Raw genomic sequence first — 22,655 nt, forward strand, 5'->3', positions numbered from 1 at the left:
CAGACCCCCAACCAGGAATCCAACTGTGACATTGTGGTTATGTAGAAAGCTCCATTAGGCCACCAGACACCTTGATCGCTTGATATTTAAGTTTGTGTGAAGCCTTCACTTTAAGAGGATCTATCTCCCACATTAAGAAAGGAAGCAGAACTGAGAGTGGAAATATTGGTGTTAGTGCAACAACAGCTGCTCAATGATCTACAGTAGAGCAGATCATCTGGCAATCAGCAGATTTCTCTTACAGAGTAACAAGGCTCCAAGTCCCGGGTCACCACATGGTTTAACAACACACACACACACATAGAAGGATCAACAGCTATCCAATCACGTGCAGTAGCGTCTGGCTCCAGATTACAAATCTATATTAATCTATTTTTTATTCCACTGTGTTATCATAGCCATTGATGTTTTCTTTATCCAGCCCTACATCACTCTGGAGCCCTCTGTTATGTATTATATTATTTAAGAATTAGTGGCGTCTCAAATTTCACTGGTATCATGGCTTCCCAGGGGCTGGAGGCAAAGGAGGGGGAGGTAAGTCATCTTGTTTGGCCTGTCCTCTCCCCCTAAATCAGGTCAGTGGGCACAGCAGGCACACTGAAATGTCTCCAGCACTAAGTGGGAGGATTTCATCAGCTCCCACAGATTAGGACCATGAGATTTGAGGGGCATAAGACAGGAAGGAACTGAGAGGCTGCAAAGATGATGATGAGGCAGCAGATGGATGTTCAAGAAAATCACAGGCAATTATTGTAGAAGAAGAAAAACAAATAGAGACTGCAAATGAGGGGGGTGGTGATAAAGTACAGTTGAGGAGTTTCATGATAAAGGTTGAAGCCTGACAGAGGCAAGAATAGTGAAGTGACAACTTCAGCAGCCATAAACTAGCCAAAGGTGTAAATACATTGAGGAAGAAACAGGCCAATCTGCTTTCAATTCCTGTGTTAACAAGCACGGTAAGTTCATATCAGAATTCCAGTTTCCTGGACAAAATGAAGTCACTCTAAAAAAAAATTCACCTTCAATGTGCCCTGACAAACCAAAGAAGAGGTTATTGCCATGGCAGCAATGCTGGTCTATATGGCTAATATAGGAGGTAGGTCATGATGAACTACAAAGGACTACTTTTGATTTCAGTAGACACACATTCAGAAAAAAGTGTGCTGTAAATGTCAAATAAAGAAATGAATAAATAAATCAGAAGGCGTCCCACCTATTGTCTTAGAGAAGAGAAGACACACCAATCAGCATAGCATATCCTTATAATGTGATACTTCAATAACAAGCACATTTATTTAAGTGGAACAGAAGTCTTTATTCCACAGACGCTGCTGCATCCTCGCCAGCTAGACAGAAGAAAAGCTGAGGGTGAGTTCTAACACATTCTGCCATCTTTCTAACAGTGTGACTCAAGGCCATCACAGCCTGGCTGCCAGCTACACAGATACAGTGTACGTCATTGGAGAGCACTCAGGGTTTACAGTAAATAGCATGTGAGAACATGGGGAATGATGATTAAATCTCGAAATTTATCATCAAATAGATGACTGGATAGCATGGGTCCAAACTCTGCCTCTCCAATTCACAGCTTGCCCTCTAATGCTGTAACAGGACTTTTATGAGGCGCGGTGCAGAGCAATAAGCCTCTGTTTGTCTGGATACAGTACAGAGCATTACTGTAAAAGAAGCAGCCACAGACTGGCAATTAGGGCAACACACACATGCGGAAGAACAAGGAGGTTTACAAACTTGCCTGTGGAGATGACTGCCTGACTGTCCCAGAAACTACTGAAGCCTACTGTAGCCACTCTCAATGGAGGATTTACTGTGTAACAAAAAACCTCAGCTGGCCACACTGCACAACAATTAGGACAAGGCTGAGCAGGAGAGCACATCTTTCAGCCTCCTTTTTTTTTTTTTAAACACTAACACACCTTTACTAGCAAAGGAAATTTCTAACCACTGGTGCTGGAAAAAATAATCCAGCTCTTTCCATTCCCACAGGGGGTGGGGGAGGTCATTACAAACACATGCTCCGTGAGTCATCAGCACCCAGAGCCTGAAATAGCATTTTCAAAACAAATTTCAATCATTCCCTGTCCTAAGAAGGCCATACTGTAATGATGATTATGCAGCATAGTCTTCTGGATCGAGGAATAATCACTCTTCATAATAACAAAGTGTTTCTGAAGTGTGAAGGTATTGATAATTTTATGATCAATCGATGTATGGCATTAACCAATCATTGTGGTGGATGGGTCCAGTTAAAAACTGGTCATGTGGTCAACTGCATGATTGATTAATTGCAGATTGACATTAACAGATGTTCAGTGCAGTATCTCCAGGGACCACACACACACACTGATGACCACATGCATACATGCAACACTGCTGGGCATACATATACACACATCAACACAGCAACAGAAGGAACTGGTGTGTTCAGCATGTCCATGAATTCAGCTTTTTTTAGTGTATAAATGTACATCAACAACCCTAGACACAGCCTCTGGTCGCTCTAATTAACTCATTTCCATCCAATCATTTACTGTTTATCCTGGAACTTCAAGGGTTGTGAGGGCGCCGGAGTCAATCCAAGGTGAGGTTGGGTGAGAATCATAAGAAGCTTTTTTTTTTTTGTTTGATATTTTAGATACAAACCAATTAATTAAGAAAAGAAACATTTTGTCAGACATCTATAACCAAAAGTTGTATAATTTATATAATATGTATTTAATGTATGTATTTCATTTACAATGTTTAAAAAATGAACAACAGCATGTTTATATTTTCTTGTCAAATTCATTTTCTTGTGGACTCTGATTTATTACTGTATTAACTTTTTATAAACTTTATTTAATGTACAAAACTATAATTTTTTGGTTTTTGTCCCCTGACATAATCTTCATACTCAAACCTATGCAGCAGTACTAGGTGTGGTGGAAGGGTGCCCACTGCACCGCCCTACATCTGTTCCAGGAAGGATGAATGTCAGCATGTGGAGGGGAGCGTCTATGGGGCTGCTGACAGTCAAAGTGTCCCAGAGCGGGACAGGCCTGCCCAGTACGGGTCAATGCAGTGCCCATTCCAGTCCAGTTCTGTCCAGTCTGGTTGGTCTAATCCAGAAAGGGTGTGTAGGCGTGAAGGGCTAGGTTGATGAAAAGGAAGGGCTGAGAGTGAGGAACAGTGGGTAACTCACTGTCTCCTCCCCTGTCACTCCTCCTCAGTGCTGACACGCCCTGGACAACATGCACACAGTAACAGAAAGGTCAGTGTGCAATCAACAGCGCCTTCTTTGACGTCATGTTCAAAATGTCACTTGGCTCCTGAATGGCAGCATCAGCAAAGGGATCTCTCTAGCAAGGAGCATCTGAGGCCAGCAGCTCCTGTCAGTCTGTCTGAACTCATGAATGTGTTGAATTAAAGTGAAAGTGTTTGAGACTGAGTTCACTGAGCGGCAAATTGTTAGATGAGTCACTAAGCTTTAAAAACTAACAATATTTTTAAATGCCAATGAGAGAGAAGTCTACATTAACATTTTGCACAGGAAGTCTGCACAGCCTTGAATGGAAATCTCAATACCTGTAACTATTTCACGGGGAGGTTTGTGTAGGGCAGAATTAGCTCAGACATGAGAGCAAGAAGCCAAGACATACCAAGAACCATGAGCGCACACACACCAACACACAAATCACTGTAAAGAGGTCTGTTATAGAAGCCAGGTGTACACTAGACAGACTAATAAAGGCTCCTGTTTCCTTTCTAATGGCTCCAGTGTTTCCCCTCACAGTACGACAGCACAGAGCCATGTTAGTGTACCAACACAGGACAAAGCAAGACTGCCAGGGTTGGCGTCTAATTCACACCATCAAATATAGAAAGTTAATGTCATTGTTTCAACCACAAATAGAAATGTTGGTCCACTGCTGAATAATAAAATGTCAACATAGAAGCCAAAAAACAACATAAGTATTGGGGTCAAGTGCACTTGTACTTGTTCTAGCTTCTCTCCTGTTGAAAACTGGTCATCATATTTCACACGACTTTCCATCACCGCTGGCTGGGGGTGGGGGAATTACTGAAGAGGGGCAGCAATTAGAGGGTGGCTGTTATTGCTGCCACATATTGGTCAAGATCAAGGATGCATAAGGGATGTACAGACAGAGCTTGCAAATACCTTGAAATACAACACAATATTTTTATACCGCTAATCCTGGTTTGCTTGATCTCAGTAAACATTACAAGATAACACATAAGTGTTACAAGATATGTGTTTTCTTCCTTTCTTCCTCCATTCTCATCAGTCCCCATTTCTACATTTTTGCTGCAGTAAAACAAAGAAACAAGTCAGTCACGTTTTTTGAACTGCAAAACTGGGGGCTCACTAAGAATTGCTTCCTGCCCTTAAATTTGCCATTTATGGTAGTTGCCGAGTTACTGCAAGCAGCTCCTGTGTGCAAGGCTACTGACTTTCCTCTTTACAAGGAGACAATAATATTCTCCCTAATGTGAAATTCCCTAAAAAATATATATACATCAACTATCTAGACGCTCACATGCACAAATGCATGTAAGCACATGTATTGTATGTACACACGTTTACTGTACATGCCCTTACTATGCCTGCAGCATAAATTCATTAAATATCTTGTTACTGGCCTCTGGTAGCCGTCCTTCATCCTCTCCAGAGCAGTAGGACGCAACTACAAAGACAGCTTTAGCACTGCCACTGAAACCTTATAAGCTTTTGAAGTTATCAGTGGTTTTAAAATGGGAGAGGACAATTAGAGCCAAATGTCCTCTCCTCCTGAAGGAGGTCAGATTAAAAGATGTTAGATATTACTCATAATTGACTTTGACAGCAGCGAAGAGTGGTTTTTGTGTGTTTGCTTGTCATTTTTTCTTTTCTTCCTCCTGTCTGATGCCGTTTTACACAAAGACACCACACACGCTTCAGCGGAGACAAGAGAGCTCCTAACATGTTCCGACTGATTGCGCAGACTAAATGGTGAAGTTAAGGGCACATGCACGCAGACATATGCACGCAAAGGCACAAGGACACACATGATAATAGAAAACAAAACAAATGCGACTTGTTTCTGTTCAACCTGAAGAATGTAAGTGAAAGTTCAAACTGAGTGTGGTATCACACAGGAAGAGTGAGATGGCTCCCACATAAGATGAATACAACATTGTCTCTTCCGGTAAATAAAGTGGCATCAGTGCCTGCTGGTCCACCATTATCTAATCACCTGACATTTCTTTCTTTCTTTATTTATTTATTTATTTTTTGCAGATTCCTATAATTATCGTGCTAACACCACAGGAAATGCCATCACCAGCTCAAAGTGGAGGAAGGCCCCAGGTGCCAGGGTTAAGAGGAAGCCTTGGGTGTAATTACCAGAGAGATGGAGTGCACTAATCAGGGTGACTGTGTGTATTTTACTGTTTGTGAGTTTGGCTTGGTCATTATCAGACGTTCTCCAGCATCTCTGACCAACATGGACAACTTCTCTCCTCTGGTTTCAACCAAGGAATGGAGAGAAAACCACAATCATGACTTTGATGACTTTATCCAACATGCACACGGGGTGAACAACAAGAAAGAAAATATGTTTTCCATTTTTCATGGAAGTGCAAAGTACAGATGAAGAACTGATGCACATACAGGGAACTGTCAATATGAATGACACTCACAGCAATGGCTGCCCTCACATTACACACCCAACCCTGTATTAAATAGCTGTGGATATTGTAGGTGAAAAACATCCTGTCTTTTGGCTTTCTCTAAAACTAAACCAGTTCAATACACAGGAAAAAGGATGGAACACTGTCACTATTTTTTCCAGTGCTCAGAGGTTACAGTGTGAAACTTTGTGTATTGGTCTTGAGTACAAGCAGCTTCTACACAGCAGCCTCACCATAAATACCAGCTTATGGTGTTTACAGCATAATGACGTGTTTTTGTTTTTGATTCTTTTTTCACTTATGACTACTTCTTATGTAGTTCCTTTGAACACTGTTCGACTTCAGCAAATGAAAGCACCCTGCACTTGTAAAGCATCTGGAATTTAGGAACTGACAAATAGGTGTGCTTTAAAATCCCAGATATAAACTGGTGACAGGCTCTAGCAGATCTCTGTGACCCTAAAATAGGAATAAGAGGGTTTAGATGGATATAATGGATGGATGGATAAACTGATGACTGAAAAGGCATGAGTAGAGCTATTACATGTTAACAGCTTACAACCATTTATACTGTGGCTGTGCAGCATTTTTTTTCCTGACTATTGATTTTCTACTTCCAGAGTGTCATGTTTCATGTTCATTTGGTGTTTTTGTTCAGCATAAGTAAGATATAAAATTCGGAAATCCATTTCCAGCAGAGACTTGAATATTCAGAGGTTACACTTTTATTACATATAAAATACATCCATCTTATTTATGTGACTATGTTCACATACAGGTATCTGAAGCTTGTTTCTACATTTAAACTACCACCAGTCTATAACGATAAGACCACAGTGACCCCAGTGAAACTTGCGATGATCCAGAAAATGTAAGCAACTGTACCACCGCACAACACTAGCAGTGTACTACAACATATATATGTCAGCCAGACCATGCGACTGCTTGGCTCAGCACCATCCCATTGATATGTGTCAAAAGGTCCTTGATTAGGCCGAGTCTCCCATTCTCTGAGCCATGCCACAGTGTCTGCCACACGCTCCTCTTGGCTCACATAGCTGCTGCCAGTTGTCATGGAAACACGCTCCGCTCCTTAAGACAACTCCCTACTCAGCTAAATTATAGTGTGCCAAAAAAAAAAAAATCCTAAAAACCTGAGCACAAAAACCAACATACTAGGGGTGAAAACTAAAACTAATAAAATAAACATGTATTAGCCGTGCTTTAAATCACCTTCAAAGGCCTCATCACAGCACTGTGTAATGTCACCACTGAGGTGTAGTGGTTGTTGCTGTGTCACTTTCAGTCAGTACAACCTCAGCCTCTCCTTTAATGAGCTGCCACCAACTGGAACTTGTAAAATTGTCAGAGGAAAGAAATAGTCTGGGCTTCTGTTTTATCGAAAAGACAGCACTGGGGAAGTGAACCGAAAAAAAAAAAAAAAACCCATTGGCCCTGTTCGCTGCTCACTACATAATTACTCACCTAATTACTCACTGTAGTACAGATTAAAGAGAAAACCAAACAAACTAGAACCAGAACTATCCACTATCCAAAACTATCCACTACCCAAAAATCCCTGAAAGAAACACTGCTGGGAATCCAAGCATCAAGGCAGCAGAAAATTGCCCCTGGTGTATGCTCTCAATAAAACATGCACACTGGCATGTATATTTCACAGGGCAGCAAGAATTAGCCCACACACCCAAACATGACCCAGACAGAGGTTTGGAGGAAAACATGCATTTTGCTATAGACTCTTTTAGACTAAAATATATATAAACCCAAAGCAGAGCACATCTTTATGCAAGTCTAATGTGTGCACATAAATTTACGTTCACTATGAGACGGTGTGCCATTATAACTCACCAGCTAAACTCAGTTTTCCATCTGCCTTCACTGTTTTCTGTTTTTACTCTCTCTCTCTGAAATCTCTGTAGGTCCTTTCTTCTCCTGCTGTGTGGAAAAAAATACACACAGCAGATGTAGTCCAGCTCCGACTCAGGAGGAGGGCGTCTGAAGAGCCTGGATGTTTTAGCAGCGCTCTCGGAGACTGCCTGAGTCTGCTGCTGCTACTACTCCTGTTCCCTCATCGACTCCCTCTAACCACACTACACCACCACTGCCTCTCTCCTTGTCTTTCTCCCCTCCTCCTGCTTTTCCTCCTCCCTACCTCACTCGCCCTCTACAAACGAACTGTCTCTGCCCCCGAAAAAATGTGCTCCTCCTGTCCTGCTCTCTCCCCGTCCTGATCCCTGCATCATTCAGAGCAGCGGACTAAACAATGCCTCCACCGCCGCTGCTCTGAAAGGAGCCCAGGAGCAGTTCTCAGCCAGCAATAATGCCTCCCAACTGTCACCATGGAAACTAATGACGGAGGGGGGTGAGTTAAGTAAGTGAGAGAGGGGGAGAGTGGAGGAGGGAGCGAGGAAAAGTGGCTGAATGAAAGATGGGGGAAGTGTGTGTAAGTATCAGTGGGTGTGCCTGCGCAGTTGTTGCATGAGTGTGTGTGACGATATGACTGAACTGGAGAGGAGGGAAGGTTTGGAAGGATCTCCTTCAGGTATTTTGCTGGGAACCGTGCCTGCAACTAATTATTCTCATTATTAATTAATCATTTAGTTGACTAAATGTCATAAAATAGATAAAAATGCTCACAAATCCCTTCAAAACTGTTTGTTTTACCCAGCCTACATTTAATAAATATAGAAAAGCAGCAAATCCTCTGATTTAAGAACCTTTAACCTGCAAATGAAACTGTTGCTGAGTGTCCAACATCCAATATATTAAGTCTATCGAAGTAGTTCTTAGACTTGAAAAAATGTCTATAATTATTTAAAACTGAGAAAAGCAGTGATATGCCTCAAACAATCGATCATTTATCAGAGTTATTATAAAATAATTTGTATTTCTGCTATATAAATATTGAATGGTGTTGTATCCTTTAGGGAGCCGCTTTACGACAGGTCTCTGGAGAGTACATCCATGTCTCTCTGTGACTTCCCCCCACAGACACGGAGATCACAAAAGCTGCCAGGATGACGCGCCCAAGCTGCTCCAGCCCTCTTCATATGCACATATAATTACAATACTCCCCCTCCATATCTCTGTTTCCCCCTCTTCCCACTCAATAGTTAGGGTGACAGCAGCTTGAAAGACGGGGTGACACTGCCCAACACCGGCTCTCAGCCCACAGACAAATGCCACTGATAACCATGGAAACTCTGCTGGAATATCCCCAGTTAGAAAACGATAACTCAGCTTTGAAGCTGAGCGTGAGGAGAGGGGCAGAGGAGAATGTAAAGAGGGGGATGGGTGGTTGTGTTCGATTTAGATTCAGGAAACACACCCGCTTTAAAACTGGCGCGAGATGAGAGTGACTGGGTTAAAATGGCCTTTGATTGATACTCTTGTCCTCCTGTTGAAGCAGCGTGATAGCTACATCCTCCTGAACAGTCCCCCTCGCCTGCAGCAGCTTATTCTAGGCCACCTCTTGCTGAACTGATTGAAATTCTCAACACAGTGAATTATGCATCACACTGGACAGGGGAACAGGTGCTGCTCTCCACAGCAATAAGGCTGTGCCTTTCAACCAGGAGGACCACATTCTCACATTTGCACACGAGGAATGATGAGATATAGAATCAGTGCTGTAGTCCCTCTGAGGGGGCAAACCAAATAAGGGAGAAAACCACATTTGAAATAAGAACAGAGCTTTGCCTTTGTGGGTTATCTAATGAGGCCTGCTGCTCGTGCCCCCTCTTTACACCAGAGAGGCATGTGAGCTGTGGGTTACAGAGGAATGTTGAACCTCTTGCCATCTTTGTTATCTCTCCTATCTTATGTAAGGCAAATATTGCTGCTCAAAGCAGAAAAGAGGCACCTGGAAGAGACAGAGGTGGATTCACTGCTAAAGAAGATAAAAAGAGGAAATCAACCAAGCTGGAACAGCCCTTCTGCTTTTCTGTCAACCTTTACCATCGTCACTAATTACAATAATCGCTTTCCATCTGTCCACACTGAAGAATCTTTGTGTGCTTATTCACCATCTCTGTTGCACACAAACCCACACTGGAACACTGACGACTAATACTAGTCTAAATATTCTCTGCTTTACTAGCCTAAGGACGGCATCTGTCATACATCTGGGCAGCAGGGTCACCAACCACACAAACTCCCTTCCCCTTCCATCCCTGTATTACTCAGACAAAGATGGAAAATACCACTCATTATTCCCAGGTTTTTAAACTGTAAAAGATGTTTCTTTGCCTGATTTAATGCAAACTTTAGGGTCAGCCAATGAGAGAGGGCTAACACAATGAGTGTCTATGCTCGCCTTTCTGTTTATGGGTCATGTTGTTCAGGAGCATGTGATATACACAATTATGCCATTAATAATATACAACACACAGCATCAACACTGTTTGAAAACACGACAAAGTGCAGTCAACAGGCTTTCAAAAGTCTGTGCTGAATTTGATCAGTACAAACAAACACATACACACAGTTTGGCCCTTTTTATCTAGTTGTGGTCTATTGCAGGACGTAGGCCAGTCAGAGTCATAGGGGACTTGATACAGAACTCTGCATAGATAAATAAGTATGTTTTTTTTATAAATAGCTCAGATCATTTAGTGGCTTGATGCCAGGGCACACTTGATTTGGCGGCTTCGGTATGCACCCCGAGGACGCAAGCCGGAAGGAGGACACTGAGCTGTTGTCATGGAGACAATTCACATTCCACAGCACACTGACCTGACTTCAGGATTTTTCCAAAAAGCTCCCCGCACAGAAAGACAACACAGGCACGTATGCATACCAATAAATCTACACACTACTGCTCAGACTAATATGCACTCTCACATGTCTCTCACACAGAGAAACATAGGGCTGAGGAAACCAATGTACTTTTATGATCACACGTCTGTGAAGGTCCTGCAGTGCCAGCAAGACACAACATCCAGAAAGAAGACAGAGGTCAATGAAGGACAAAGTTAACGCAGCCGCAATCGTCCACTGTTATTGACACACATTCATGTTGACTCCCTAAGCCCAGGGATCAGCTTTCTCCGAGGAGAACAACACTCACAAACATTCAATACAGGGATCAATTGGAGCTTTCAGCGGCAAAAAGGTTAGATTGTAGTTATGAATGAAGACAGTTGGATCCTATGTGTCAAATTTAATTGTTATTCCTGTTGTGCTCTTGCATACAACTACCATTAACCATAATTTCAACATCTCTGCCTGCTCAAATATTGACCCTGACAGCCGCCTTCATCCGAACTCCTCAAGCATTCAGCAGCTAAAAATCAAAGAGATGTTTTAAATTACTCTAACAAGCACACAGCCCTCTTCCCTCTCTTAGCAGTCATAGCTTCTCTTTAAAGATGAAGTCATTAATATTTCACCCAGAGGAGAATCTTTTAATTCATTATTAATTCTTAAACCGATCCACTGGAGTAGAGAGGTCTTATCTGAATTACAAAGAGGCTGGAGCCTGGCATAATCTGTGTTACTCCCCACCGACTGAAAACTGGTGGCCTGCTGTTCCACTTTTTTCCGAGAAACACAGGCTGGTGCTGATGAGATGAACACGCGACTTTCCCACACGAGACCTGCTTTCCATTTCTGTGTAAAATATTGTGTCTTATATCCATGATCAGCTTGAGCACGTGCATTACTGTATCTTTGACAAATGAACATTATTTTAAACTAGACCCAACCAAGAAATGCTTGTTCCTAAACCTAACCAAGCTGTTTAAGTGTCTAAACCCAGTGAAACTCTTGTGGCTACATAATGGTAACGTTATGTTTATGTTCATTTTCCAAGACAATGCGGGTCCGGTGCACCTGCAGGTAGAGTGGACACTTGGAGTATATGATTGTTGCCATGACGACAAAGGTCTGGGACGCAGGGAACTGGAACGGTTCTACAGGTCATGTTTTAAGGAAGGGATCAGCAACACATACTGTTGTTTTGGTTGGAGGATGTATTGGGAAATCTATTTTATGAACTTTATGGAGCCGTCCTTAGGGCAAATTATTGTTTGCACCTGTTTGTTCTTGTCTTGACTTATTTTTAGACTGGTCCCACACTGTCTGTGGGTGCCTGAGCCTGGGGTGTGGTGACAGCAGTAGATGCAACACAGAAAACTAAAAAACACAGCTTGGCAGAAAAAAGTAGATAAAGGAATACCATGACTCTAAAGAGCAAAGCAAAGTCAAGGAGCTAAAACAAAGAGATGCTTAAATAAGTAGTCTAACCCAACTAAACCAAAATTCAAACTGCTGCAATAAAAAAAAGGCTTTTTAAAGACCAACAGGGGAATTTTTCAAAGAATAACTTTCAATGCATTAAATTTGCAAGGTTCAGGAATCAATGTAATTAGGTATTGAATTCACTGATTTGTAAATAAACACAAACACTTTTTTTTTTTTTTTTTTTACATTTGGTTACTTTGTCAATATAATTTTATAAATTAACAGATAACATGGAAGCGTATTTTGTTCATGGTGCCCATGACAAACATATATTTTGACTTGGTCACTATCCAGTCCAGTGGGTTTTCTCATAATGAACTATGGAACAAATCCCCCTGGCCAACAGTATAATATGTTGTTAATTTGACCTTTCTCCATCTGCCAGGTGATCCAAACAAGTCATGTGTTAATATATATTAATATGACAGACAATAGATGTTTCACTGTTCATCGTCAAACAGCTTTGATACTTTAGCTGCTGCTTATGTTGTGCCATAAACCTTAAAACTGAAAACTGAATCTTTTTCATTACATTCTTACTGGGAGCAGCTTTGCTATTGTCTCAGACATCTTTATTGTACGATCTGTTTTTCACATTGCTATGTCTATTAGACCTGGGTAGGTTTTAGAATTAACAAACAGCATTTCAGATCTTGAGCAGATCTCAGACAAGATGAGCGAGGGAGGGTTAGGAGGCACTAAAGCCATATTAGAAACAACAGATCATAAATACAGTGGACATGTTATTTGGATTAGATCCCAGTCTAGGGGGGGTCAGATTATTGTATTCTGTGTAAAGCAAAGACTGGCTGGAATATGCAAAAGGACATTTCCATACAGTTTATTTAGCTGGTTTTGGAGAGCCAGTTTATTTCTATTTTTCTTGGGGCATTTGGTTACGCTTGACCAGCTTCAAATTGCAATATTCAACTCATGGAATATCACTACATGCAACTGAAAGATGTGATGTCATTTGATTACAATTGCCATGCTGTTTCCACTGTGTTACAATGCAGCCCTGTTCAGATGGTGTGTGCGTGGTTGCGTGTGGCTTTCAAAGGTTTGATGGAAGTGGACTTCCCTGTGATGGTTTGTAGCTATTAAAGGTGTGACTGTGTGTGTATATATACTTGTTTGTTAGTGCGCACAAGTGTTTCTCTACCCACGGTGCATTTGGTCATCTGACAAGCTGGAGGCTCATCTCTCCCTACAGCGCCCAGATGGCCTGTGATTATGCACAGCTCAGTAGAGATTACTGTGCAGCAAAGACAGAGAGAAAAGGAGGGTAAAAATAAATGCTAGTTCAAATGGGGTAAATGCTGGCACAAATGAAATGAAAATGTGAGGAGTTTCAGGTCAAAGAAACAAGGCGACGGTGATGATGAGGAAAGGCAAGCTTCACCTAGCAGCTCAACATCACCAGAGTAAACATGGACTGAAAGATTACAAACCTCCATCTGCACAAAAACATAAAGCCTTTCCATTACATATCTGTTTTCTTTAGGTTTTAGTCTCATATCACGACACCTGCAACCAAACGTAGAAGCTCTGGTTTGCCTTTTTGAAGAATAAAAGTGAGGGACGCAGGTGATAGATTGACAAGGTCACATGTTTTCATGTATGGGTTTGTGTGTGCATGTATATGTCTCATGGGAATGTCTCTATCAAGGAATATACAGAAGGGCATTTGTCACCAGCAGTGATTTGACATGATTGATCACACGCTGGCAACTAAAGCACACCCAAAAGAGCAGTGAGAAAAATGAGCAACGCTTCACTGGACCAACACCATTTAACTCGCTTGCAGGGAGAACTTCCTCTTGAGGGAAAGATGTTTGAATATTTGAATGGTGGAGGAGTGTGGGTTTTTTTTTTTCATAAAAATGCTATGTTGCAATATTTTAAATATATTATCAACAACTTGTACACTACTTATTGTAATAGGGCTGAAGGTTGTTGTGGTTATGAGTGCTTTACCTACAAGTGTATTGCTGGCACACTCCCCCAGCAACAGATTAAAAGAGGATGACGTGTTTCTAGCCGTTTTGTTTTTATCATTTGCTGAAAGCAAGTAGGAACAGCAGTAGATTCATATAGAAAGCCAGCCTAGTGCAAGTATCTATGTGTGTGTGTGTTTGTGTGTGTGTATGTGTATGTGTGTGTGTGTGTGTGTGTGTGTGTGTGTGTCCTAGCTTAATGAAACTCATCATTCATCAGCACAGTGATGAACAACCTACAGTACATGCATTTCATATTTTAAGGATGATTTTGAAAGAAGCTCGTTGCAAAGTCTCAGCTTCAGGTATGACAGGCAGCAGAAAGAAAACCAGCGTTTTTGGGGAATCAGCTGCACACATATGCAAGTCATAGGTAATAAACAGACACACATGCATGGGCTAAAACACAGATGCCAAGCAGCCTAAGGCAGCTTGTTGTTTTATTACATTTTGACCTTTCTGGATGGATGTAAATTTAATGCTTGAGTGCTTGTTAGTGAATTAGGGCTTCGATGAATTAATAACAAAATGCTGAGAAATTTAAATAACTGCTTGATGAAGATAATACACAATGGACTACAGGAACAGGATCCATCTGTGTGGATGTAGCTCTCATCTCCTCATTAGTCTGGGGGTGTTATGGCTGTCCTGTGATGAGAGGTGAGGCTGGTGCAAGGCATACTGGGAGAGGGCAGTGCAGTGCAGTGGTCAGTTGAAGCTCACACTTTCACATCACTTGGTGATTGTTTAAATCAATGGAAGGATCTAGGTGACATATCTTAACACAAGAAGGAGGAAATTCTTAGTCCAATATGCAAGTCAATGCACACTGCAGCCATGAAAAGCAGCAAGTCTGCCCAGATCTCATTCCTGTAAAATGGAGCTATCTTGTTTCACAAAGTCATTACAGAGGCAGAGCAATATAGCAAGATAAATGGCTGACGGGCAGTGCAGACTACAAAAGGAAAAAGGAGGGGAGACAGTGGAGAGTCAGCCTGCTGTTGCCAGGGTGACCTTTAGTGTGAAGCACCTCGGTGACACCCAGAATGAGAGCAGCACGGCTGCTGAGCTCCGGCTCCACAGAGCAGGGAGGGAATGCCAGTAATTCAGCACAGAGAGCAGAAAGGATGACCAGAGCACAAAAAAACTTTCCATGCACATTTTTTTCCCTTTTCAAATACATTCAAAAATATCTATTAGTGACGAATAAGGACTGAATGAAATATGCCTTAAAACTGTTCCAGTCGTTTTGCATTGCAGTTTATCAAGCACTAACAAAAGATAATGCGATAAATGTCAGTGTTGTCCTGTAGAATAGACAGATATAAAACAGATTTTCTTAAATTTAAAGGTTCATTCTTGATGTTTATAATGCAACTCTTGCAGGAGTCATGACATTCAGGCTGTGAACCCCTGCTGCAAACGACAGTTTTACAATAAGAGGCTTTTAGTGCATATAAAGAGCAAGTCATGGTGTCCTGTCTCTTATTTCAAGTACTGGGTGAAATCAAGACCTTGATGGGAATAACATAACAGCTCCATCTAGTGGTATGATAACAGCTTTACACACACTATGGCAGTGAGAGAGAGATGTTTAGGAAAAATTGTAGGTAATAAGATTAGTGTGTGGCATCGTGACAAATCATATCAAAGAGAAGACAGGTTCGTGTATAGAGTCGTAAAAGCTGTTTCTCCTGCTTTATTTCGCCATTTAGTGAGCGACAGTAATAACAGCTGAGATGTAGAGTGATGGTATGACACTAAAGTCACATGAGCTAAGATAGATCTGTAGTCATAACAAATCGTAACAGTGTGCTATAGCGCACTAAATAAGAGCTTTGTTCCAGTGCCACTTAAAAAGGAGTTAATCTGTGACAGGTGGTGGACGAGAGCTGAGGAGACAAAATAAAAACAAGGAAAGGTTCCTCAGTACTGACAGGCTCTGTGTAGCCCAGCAAGTAAAGTGTTAAATAAGAAAAAAAGAGTGAAATATCTTAAGCAGCTCTTTTGGTATCAAAGTCTGGTGCTCTGTACCAATAATATAGAGTCTTGAAGGAAGGAAGAGGAAAGGGAGACAATGGTTAATGACGACAGAAGGGCAGAGCAGAAGGGGGGGGGGGTGGGAGTGCACCCAGCGGAGAAAGCATGGAGAAACACAGACTGTCCTTGTTGGCCACAGTCAGTGAGACTAGGAAGACACATGGTTTATGGCTGTATCAGGTGAGCGAATGTGAATGGTGGTGTGTGTACTGATCGGGGGGGGGGGCAGGCGGATTAAGATCAACAATAAAAGTCCTGGAGGATCTCTTCAAGTGTAGTCAGCAGTAATATTAACTGCACATGATGTAGTTTACACTACTGCTGACTGTGCTCTAAAGCATCGTTCTTTCTGTATGGAAGATAATAAATAATGAATCTAAAAACATACTTTTGATATGACACTGACTTTTTTAGGCTTATGTTATATTTGACCATGGAAAAAAAGTAAAAAAAACAATCATGCTAACAGTCCTTTACTCCATCTCTCTATAGTGCTCACTGTTTCTAACAGTAACTCCATGTTTTTGTTGTCTATCGACGATGCCGATGAATCATATGGTATTACAAATGTGAGGTTCCCCATCAGTGTTAAAGTTGTGAACCAGAACCCCAACCTAGAGGTGACCACAAGCTAGTTCTACCTCTTTATTTTCTCTCCTCCTCCTCCTCCTCACTGCCTCCATTCTCTCCAGATCCCCTTGCCTCGCCCTAGTGTGTACAGGAAGCCCTGCTTCCAGAGAGCCTGCTCTTCTGATGATCAGAGAGGAAAAACACAATGCATTCAGTGTGAGCTCAACTCATAAAATGCACACACACACATACACACACACACACACACACACACACAGACAAAGAGAGAGAAATTGAATGGAACATGCTTTTACTATTAGGGCTCTTTTTTTTTTCTTTCCATATGACTTTCCCAGGAAAATCCCCCTCATCAGGGTAGGTCCAATCCAGACAGACAGCCGACTGGAGAAGAGACACAGACAGACACAGACGGCTGTGGATAAACTGACTGCCTGTGTGACTGAGATATAAACAAAGACTTTTAGGTTGTGAGACACTGCTGGCTACTGTGGGCCCTTTCTCTCTTCTATCTATCAGACCTCAGTGCTGATTTCAGATGACTTTTTCCATTTTGAGACAAGCCACGAAGAGTCCCTCTACAATCCTCAATGAGCACTCCCACTCTCACAAACCTACAAGTATTCCAGTCTAGCATCTGGCGTACATACAGCTCAATCTACCAAGATGACCAGAATGATATTCATTTAGTCTCTGGGGTAATGCTCAGTGTTAAACATGTATGCCCTTTATTGGGTGACACCAAGTAATTCTGTCCATTTCCAAGTCCTCAACAGTTGGTACCATTTAGGAAAACTAGGTCACTTCCGTCGTCTGTGTATGTGTGTGTGCGTATGTGCAAGTGTGTGTGTCAGCCAGACCCCACTACAGGCCAACAGGCCTCCAATATAAACATATTTTGCAGGAAGAGCAGCTACTCTGAACAGAAACATCCTAATATCAAACAGTATTTGAACATCCCTGTGATCTTCTGGTATAAGATCATTTCTATTTGCCTAATAGCCAGTTTCTTAGCACCACTACTGCATCACATACTTCATGGCAGTGATGCCAAAGCAGAATTATGTTGAAAGATGAGTATAGAGTCTTTGAAAACTGGCTTGGCTCTGTTACAATGAAGGAATTTAAAATGCTTCTAAAGTTCGCCCAGCTGTCTGTGACTGTAACACAGCGTCTTATTCTACCAAACTGCAGTCAGGACAATCACTAAAAAATGATTTAGATTTGAGTCATCAGAAGAAGAGTTGCACTTTGTACCCAGGCATCATGAGCAACTAAAAAGAAGATTTAGGTGTGGTGAAAGGTTGTCACAATATCCTTGTTCAATTAGTGACAGTCAATGAAAACTGCTGTATAATTACATATCAATTCAAAACACACCTCTCAAAGCAACATACCTGAAAATGATTCAAGAACCTGTTGAACAGGAGTGTCCATACCGCCACAGTGTAGTCACTGCAGCTATAGGAAGCAGTACAGCAAAACAAAACTGTTTCTAATCCCACCCGGTTAAGTTGCATAGCATGTAAGAAAGGACCAGACTTCTTCATGCAGTGCACTGCAGATTTCAATTCAAACTGTCAGAAAAGGAATCAATCACATAAGTGGCCTCCTTTCTACACATGAACACACAAACTGTGCAAAAGCAGGACCTACACATGACCACCATTAGGAAAATCAATGTGACACTTAGACAGGAAGAAGCCCGAAGCTCCTCAATGGCCATGATACTGAGTCATGGTGTCTCTCACACACAACACACAGAATGAGACAGAGACGTGGAGGAGGACAGAAATGTAGGGAGGTTAGAGATTGGTGCTTTCAGGAATACACCACATTTTTGGGCGATTGGTGTGTTGCTCACCCTGAGAATGTCAACACCAAATCATTTCACTCTGGGACAATAAAGTTTAACCTATTATTATTATTATTATTATTATTGTTGTTGTTTTTTTGGATGCAGATCAATAAAGTGTTATCTAATCTATCTAATCAAACTTCACATTATTATTTCTTACACCTATATTTTTCAGTCAGAGTGTACTGGAACTCTGATGGAGTCACATACTAAAAAAAGAATGACATTCAAAAATATGCACATGTTCTCTTTCTTTCAGACAGATAAAAACTATTTCAGTTTCAGGTCTGTGGGATAAATGTGGAGCTGCAAGCATGATGTGTTAAGCCTGTCTTAGCACTAGAAGCAGGCTCTGCACATTATTCTTAGCAAACAATTGTCTATTAATGTCTATTGCGCCTCGTACTTCTGTGCAGCACTTCCGCCCATACCACAGGTTGCCAGATAAAATTTACACAGCGTAGGTTTCAGACTCTGTCATACAGTGTGTACATATATATAGTCCAAGGTCTCCGTAGAGTGGTAGAGACATGACATGACCAAACCACTGCACCCTCACCATGACGACAAGACTTAAAGAAGATGTGCAGTTGATTCTTGCAGATGTAGCTCATCAAAGACATTACTGAGCCACTAAACTAATGTATGAAATCAATGAGAAAAACTGCTAGGCAACTCAAAACAGAAGGAATGTACTGCAAGGAGAAAATGTGCGACTTCCACCAGCTATTTCATAGATAAACCTACAAGCAGAGTCAGACTAGAGGATGCTATTTCAAACAAATCTCCTGTATAGTAATTTGGATCCCACTATCCATCCTGCATGACTGAGATGAACCTTCACTAATGTAGTAAGGCTCACATAGAGTATTGTGGTGTCTGTAATACAGCGTGTAAAATAAATATGAACACATCATCATTTTTCTCAGTAAGAAGTTTGAGGTTTGCAGCACAACATTTGGACAAGCTTGTGAAATAGTGGGAGAATATAGTCTGGGCAGATGAGACCTAAATTGAACTCTTTGGATGTCATAATACACCATGTTTGGAGGAGAAATGGCACTGCACATCACCCTAAAAACACCATACCAACAGTGAAGTTTGGAGGTGGGAACATCATGGTGTGGGGCTGTTTTTCAGCATACGGTACTGGCTAACTTCACATAATTGAAGGAAGGATGACATCTTGATAAAAATCTGCTGTCATCTACCAGGATGATGAAGATGAAACAAGGGTGGGCATTTCAGCGAGGCAATGATCCCAAACACACAGACAAGGACTGGTTTCAGAGAAAGAAAATAAAACTGCTAGAATGGCCCAGCCAATCACCTGACTTGAATCCAATTGAAAATCTATGGAAAGAACTGAAGATCAGAGTTCATATAAGAGGCTCACAGAACCTTCAAGATTTGAAGACTGTTTGTATAGAAGAATGGGCCAAAATTACACCTGAGCAATGCATGTGACTACTTCAATTTCAGTAAACAATTTCAGTCAATATTTTTTCCCTGTCATTTCACATTCGTACACATGACTGAGTTTATGGACATCTATGTGTGGACTGCATGGGTTGTTAACATCTGGTGAAACTTTCATGTCAATAGCACCTTAAGAAATATATTTACTGAGAAAAACGATGACATGTTCAATACTTATTCCACCCACTGTATAATGTTGGTGTCCAATGTTGGTGACCAATGGGTGAACCATGGATCCACCAAGTCTTTGAAAGTGAGGGAGAGCAAGAGCAGGGGCATCTGAGCCAAAAAAAAAAAAGTGGAAACAAGGGGAGCTGGGCAGATAATACACTCACCACCCTCCTCTCTAACTCCTGTGCTCTGTGTTTATCTAACACAGAGGGGAAATGTTTACATTGGCTTGGTTAAACACAGACAGGCCCAATAGCTTTTGTTAATAATAAATAACCTAAACAGCCACGCAGGACATCCATGCAGGACAATCTAGCCCACCACATGGGCACATTGTCCACCACATTGTCCTGCATCTGTGGCAGAGACTCACCCACTTTTGAGTGAGACCTAGAGCGTGCAGAAGGTAAAAGCTGAGAGTGAAACGTTTATGGAAGTTGGAAACAAGTCTGCAGACCGAGGTGGAATTCAAACTGAGAGGCGTGCTATCTACCCCACCAAAGTTTATTTTGTTGTGGTTTGTTTTAACAGATTCTCCAATGATTTAATGCGAGCAGCCCACCATCCTCTGACCCTCCCCATCATAAACATAAAAATAAGCATAAGAGAGTGCATGGACTGGTTGGGTTCCCATGTGGAAGGAATAGAGTTGAGGGAACTTTACAAAAGAGAAAAAAATGAGATATATTTCATCTGACGGCAGTTGCAGTGAGCTCTGGAGCTGTGTGTGTGTTGGGGAAGGGGGTTTAAGGCAGGCAGGGAGATGAGGGGGCAGACACTGATCTGGGACAGTGTGGGAGAGCAAGAGAGGACTGCAAAAAAATAAAAAGCAAGGCCTTGGGAATGAGTATGTGTGTGGGAGAGAAACGATACACTGCTGGACTGCCAGAAAAAGAAAGTCAGCCAGGAGGACGGCAGATCGATTCCTCCCCTGAGTCGCACAACAAACACGCTCTTTTTCTCTGCATAGCTTACCTCTGCTGCAGCCTGATATCATCCCATCAGCACTTCATCCCTATCACTCTCTCATCCCCTCCCCCTGCCCTGTATGCATGCTGGACCTTCATTCTGTTAAAGATCCTGAGATTTAGCAGAATTTTCTATGGAGTGTGTTTTTCACAGTAACTCACTGTGGTTAGTTGATAGAAATATTAAGCCAACTGCCCCAGATCTGTCATCTCAACATCAGGCAAAATGCAAAAACTGACATGGCAACAATGATCTGGACACAGTGCAGAGCGTACAGCTGATTTAGAACAAAAAGAAAGGGGGAAAAAAAACAAAAACTAGGGGAGAATTTTCTTTGCATTTCTTTCTAAAGCAACTGTTCATTACACACCATGTCCAGATCATTGTTCCTGTGTCAGAGTTTGCATTTTGTCTTTGCTGTTGTGGTCGAACATAAATTAAAAGATGTAACAGACACTTTCAGCACATTTCTAATCTCATGAGCTGTGCATCACACACACTGTCTCTTCCATCCAAATCACATTCCACACAAGGATAGTGTAACTCTTATGGCGCCCCCCAATGCGCGCGCGCGCACACACACACACACACACACACACACACACACACAACTGTAGATGAATGACTGTACTTCAAAATACTATAACTAACATCATCATTGTGTGTGTGTAAGGGGGATCTGCGTCAGTGGGGTATTGGTGAGGTCAGAGATCCTTCTGTCAGGGTTTGGCACTGCTGTGCTCCTATTCTTGTCGTGTCAGCTCAAGCTCCCCAATACCGCTCCTCTGTGTGTGTGAGTGTGTGTGTGTGAGAGTGTGTGTCGAGCAGCCTGATGAGTAAAACAACTCTTTACGTTGTTCGGGGTTGAAGCAGGCCTGCAGCTGCCCCGTTGACAGCTGGCAAAAGCATTGTGGAATTCAAACCTTGCGAGCAATTCACAGCGTAGCGATTTGGAAACAACTCCAGAAAACCGCAGAGAAGCTTATTTTAGGTAAAGAAGACAAAGAGGGAGATTCGCTTTTCCACAGAGCGATTCACTCACCAGTAGCCGAAACCCCCTGCATGTTGCGCAAAGTTGTGCCCGGTCTTCCTGTGCTGAAGCCGTCCTTTATTCGGACTAACTGCTCTCGGTGGCTCCAGCGCACGGACGGTGGACTAAACTCGGAGGAGCGCCTCCACTTCAGAGACGCCCCCCACCACACCACCCGTCCTTTTCCTGTTCGGACGAAAAAAAAAACAACAAAGCCCACACTAAGGACACTTCATGGTCTCTCAGCTGACACGGGAGATTTTACGCAGGCCACATTGTGTGTTTGTGCAGGATAAAGAGCGCAGTAGTCCTCCATGTAGTCCTTTCTCTTCCCTCTCCAGAAACTGAACTATCTCATCTGTGCTGCTGAAAAAAAAACACACCGAAAGAAAATGCGCGTTCTCGCCAGTGCGAGGCGCGCGCACCACAACCCCATTCATTAAGTGTGGATGGTAAAATGAATCATAAGCCGTGGAAAACCAAGTTCATCTTATCCCTTAACTCGCCACTGGACTTGAAAGCAGCGGCTGCAGCCTAAGCACAGATCTGTCTATGATCTGCCTGTTTATTC

The 22,655-nt window shown here is 42.1% G+C and overlaps 1 protein-coding gene across 1 annotated transcript in view; it reads right to left on the bottom strand.

Annotated features, from left to right (window-relative positions):
• fgd (faciogenital dysplasia) overlaps positions 1-22,268 on the bottom strand; it is a 44,817-nt gene extending 22,549 nt beyond the window's left edge. Inside the window, exon 1 of the mRNA XM_026333008.2 lies at positions 22,097-22,268. Within this exon, the coding sequence (XP_026188793.1) occupies positions 22,097-22,118 (22 nt within the window). The 5' untranslated portion in view covers positions 22,119-22,268. The remainder of the gene's footprint in view (positions 1-22,096) is intronic.
• Positions 22,269-22,655: the final 387 nt, after the last annotated feature.

The sequence above is a fragment of the Mastacembelus armatus genome, chromosome 7 (assembly GCF_900324485.2).
Source record: "Mastacembelus armatus chromosome 7, fMasArm1.2, whole genome shotgun sequence".
Classification (NCBI taxonomy): domain Eukaryota; kingdom Metazoa; phylum Chordata; class Actinopteri; order Synbranchiformes; family Mastacembelidae; genus Mastacembelus; species Mastacembelus armatus.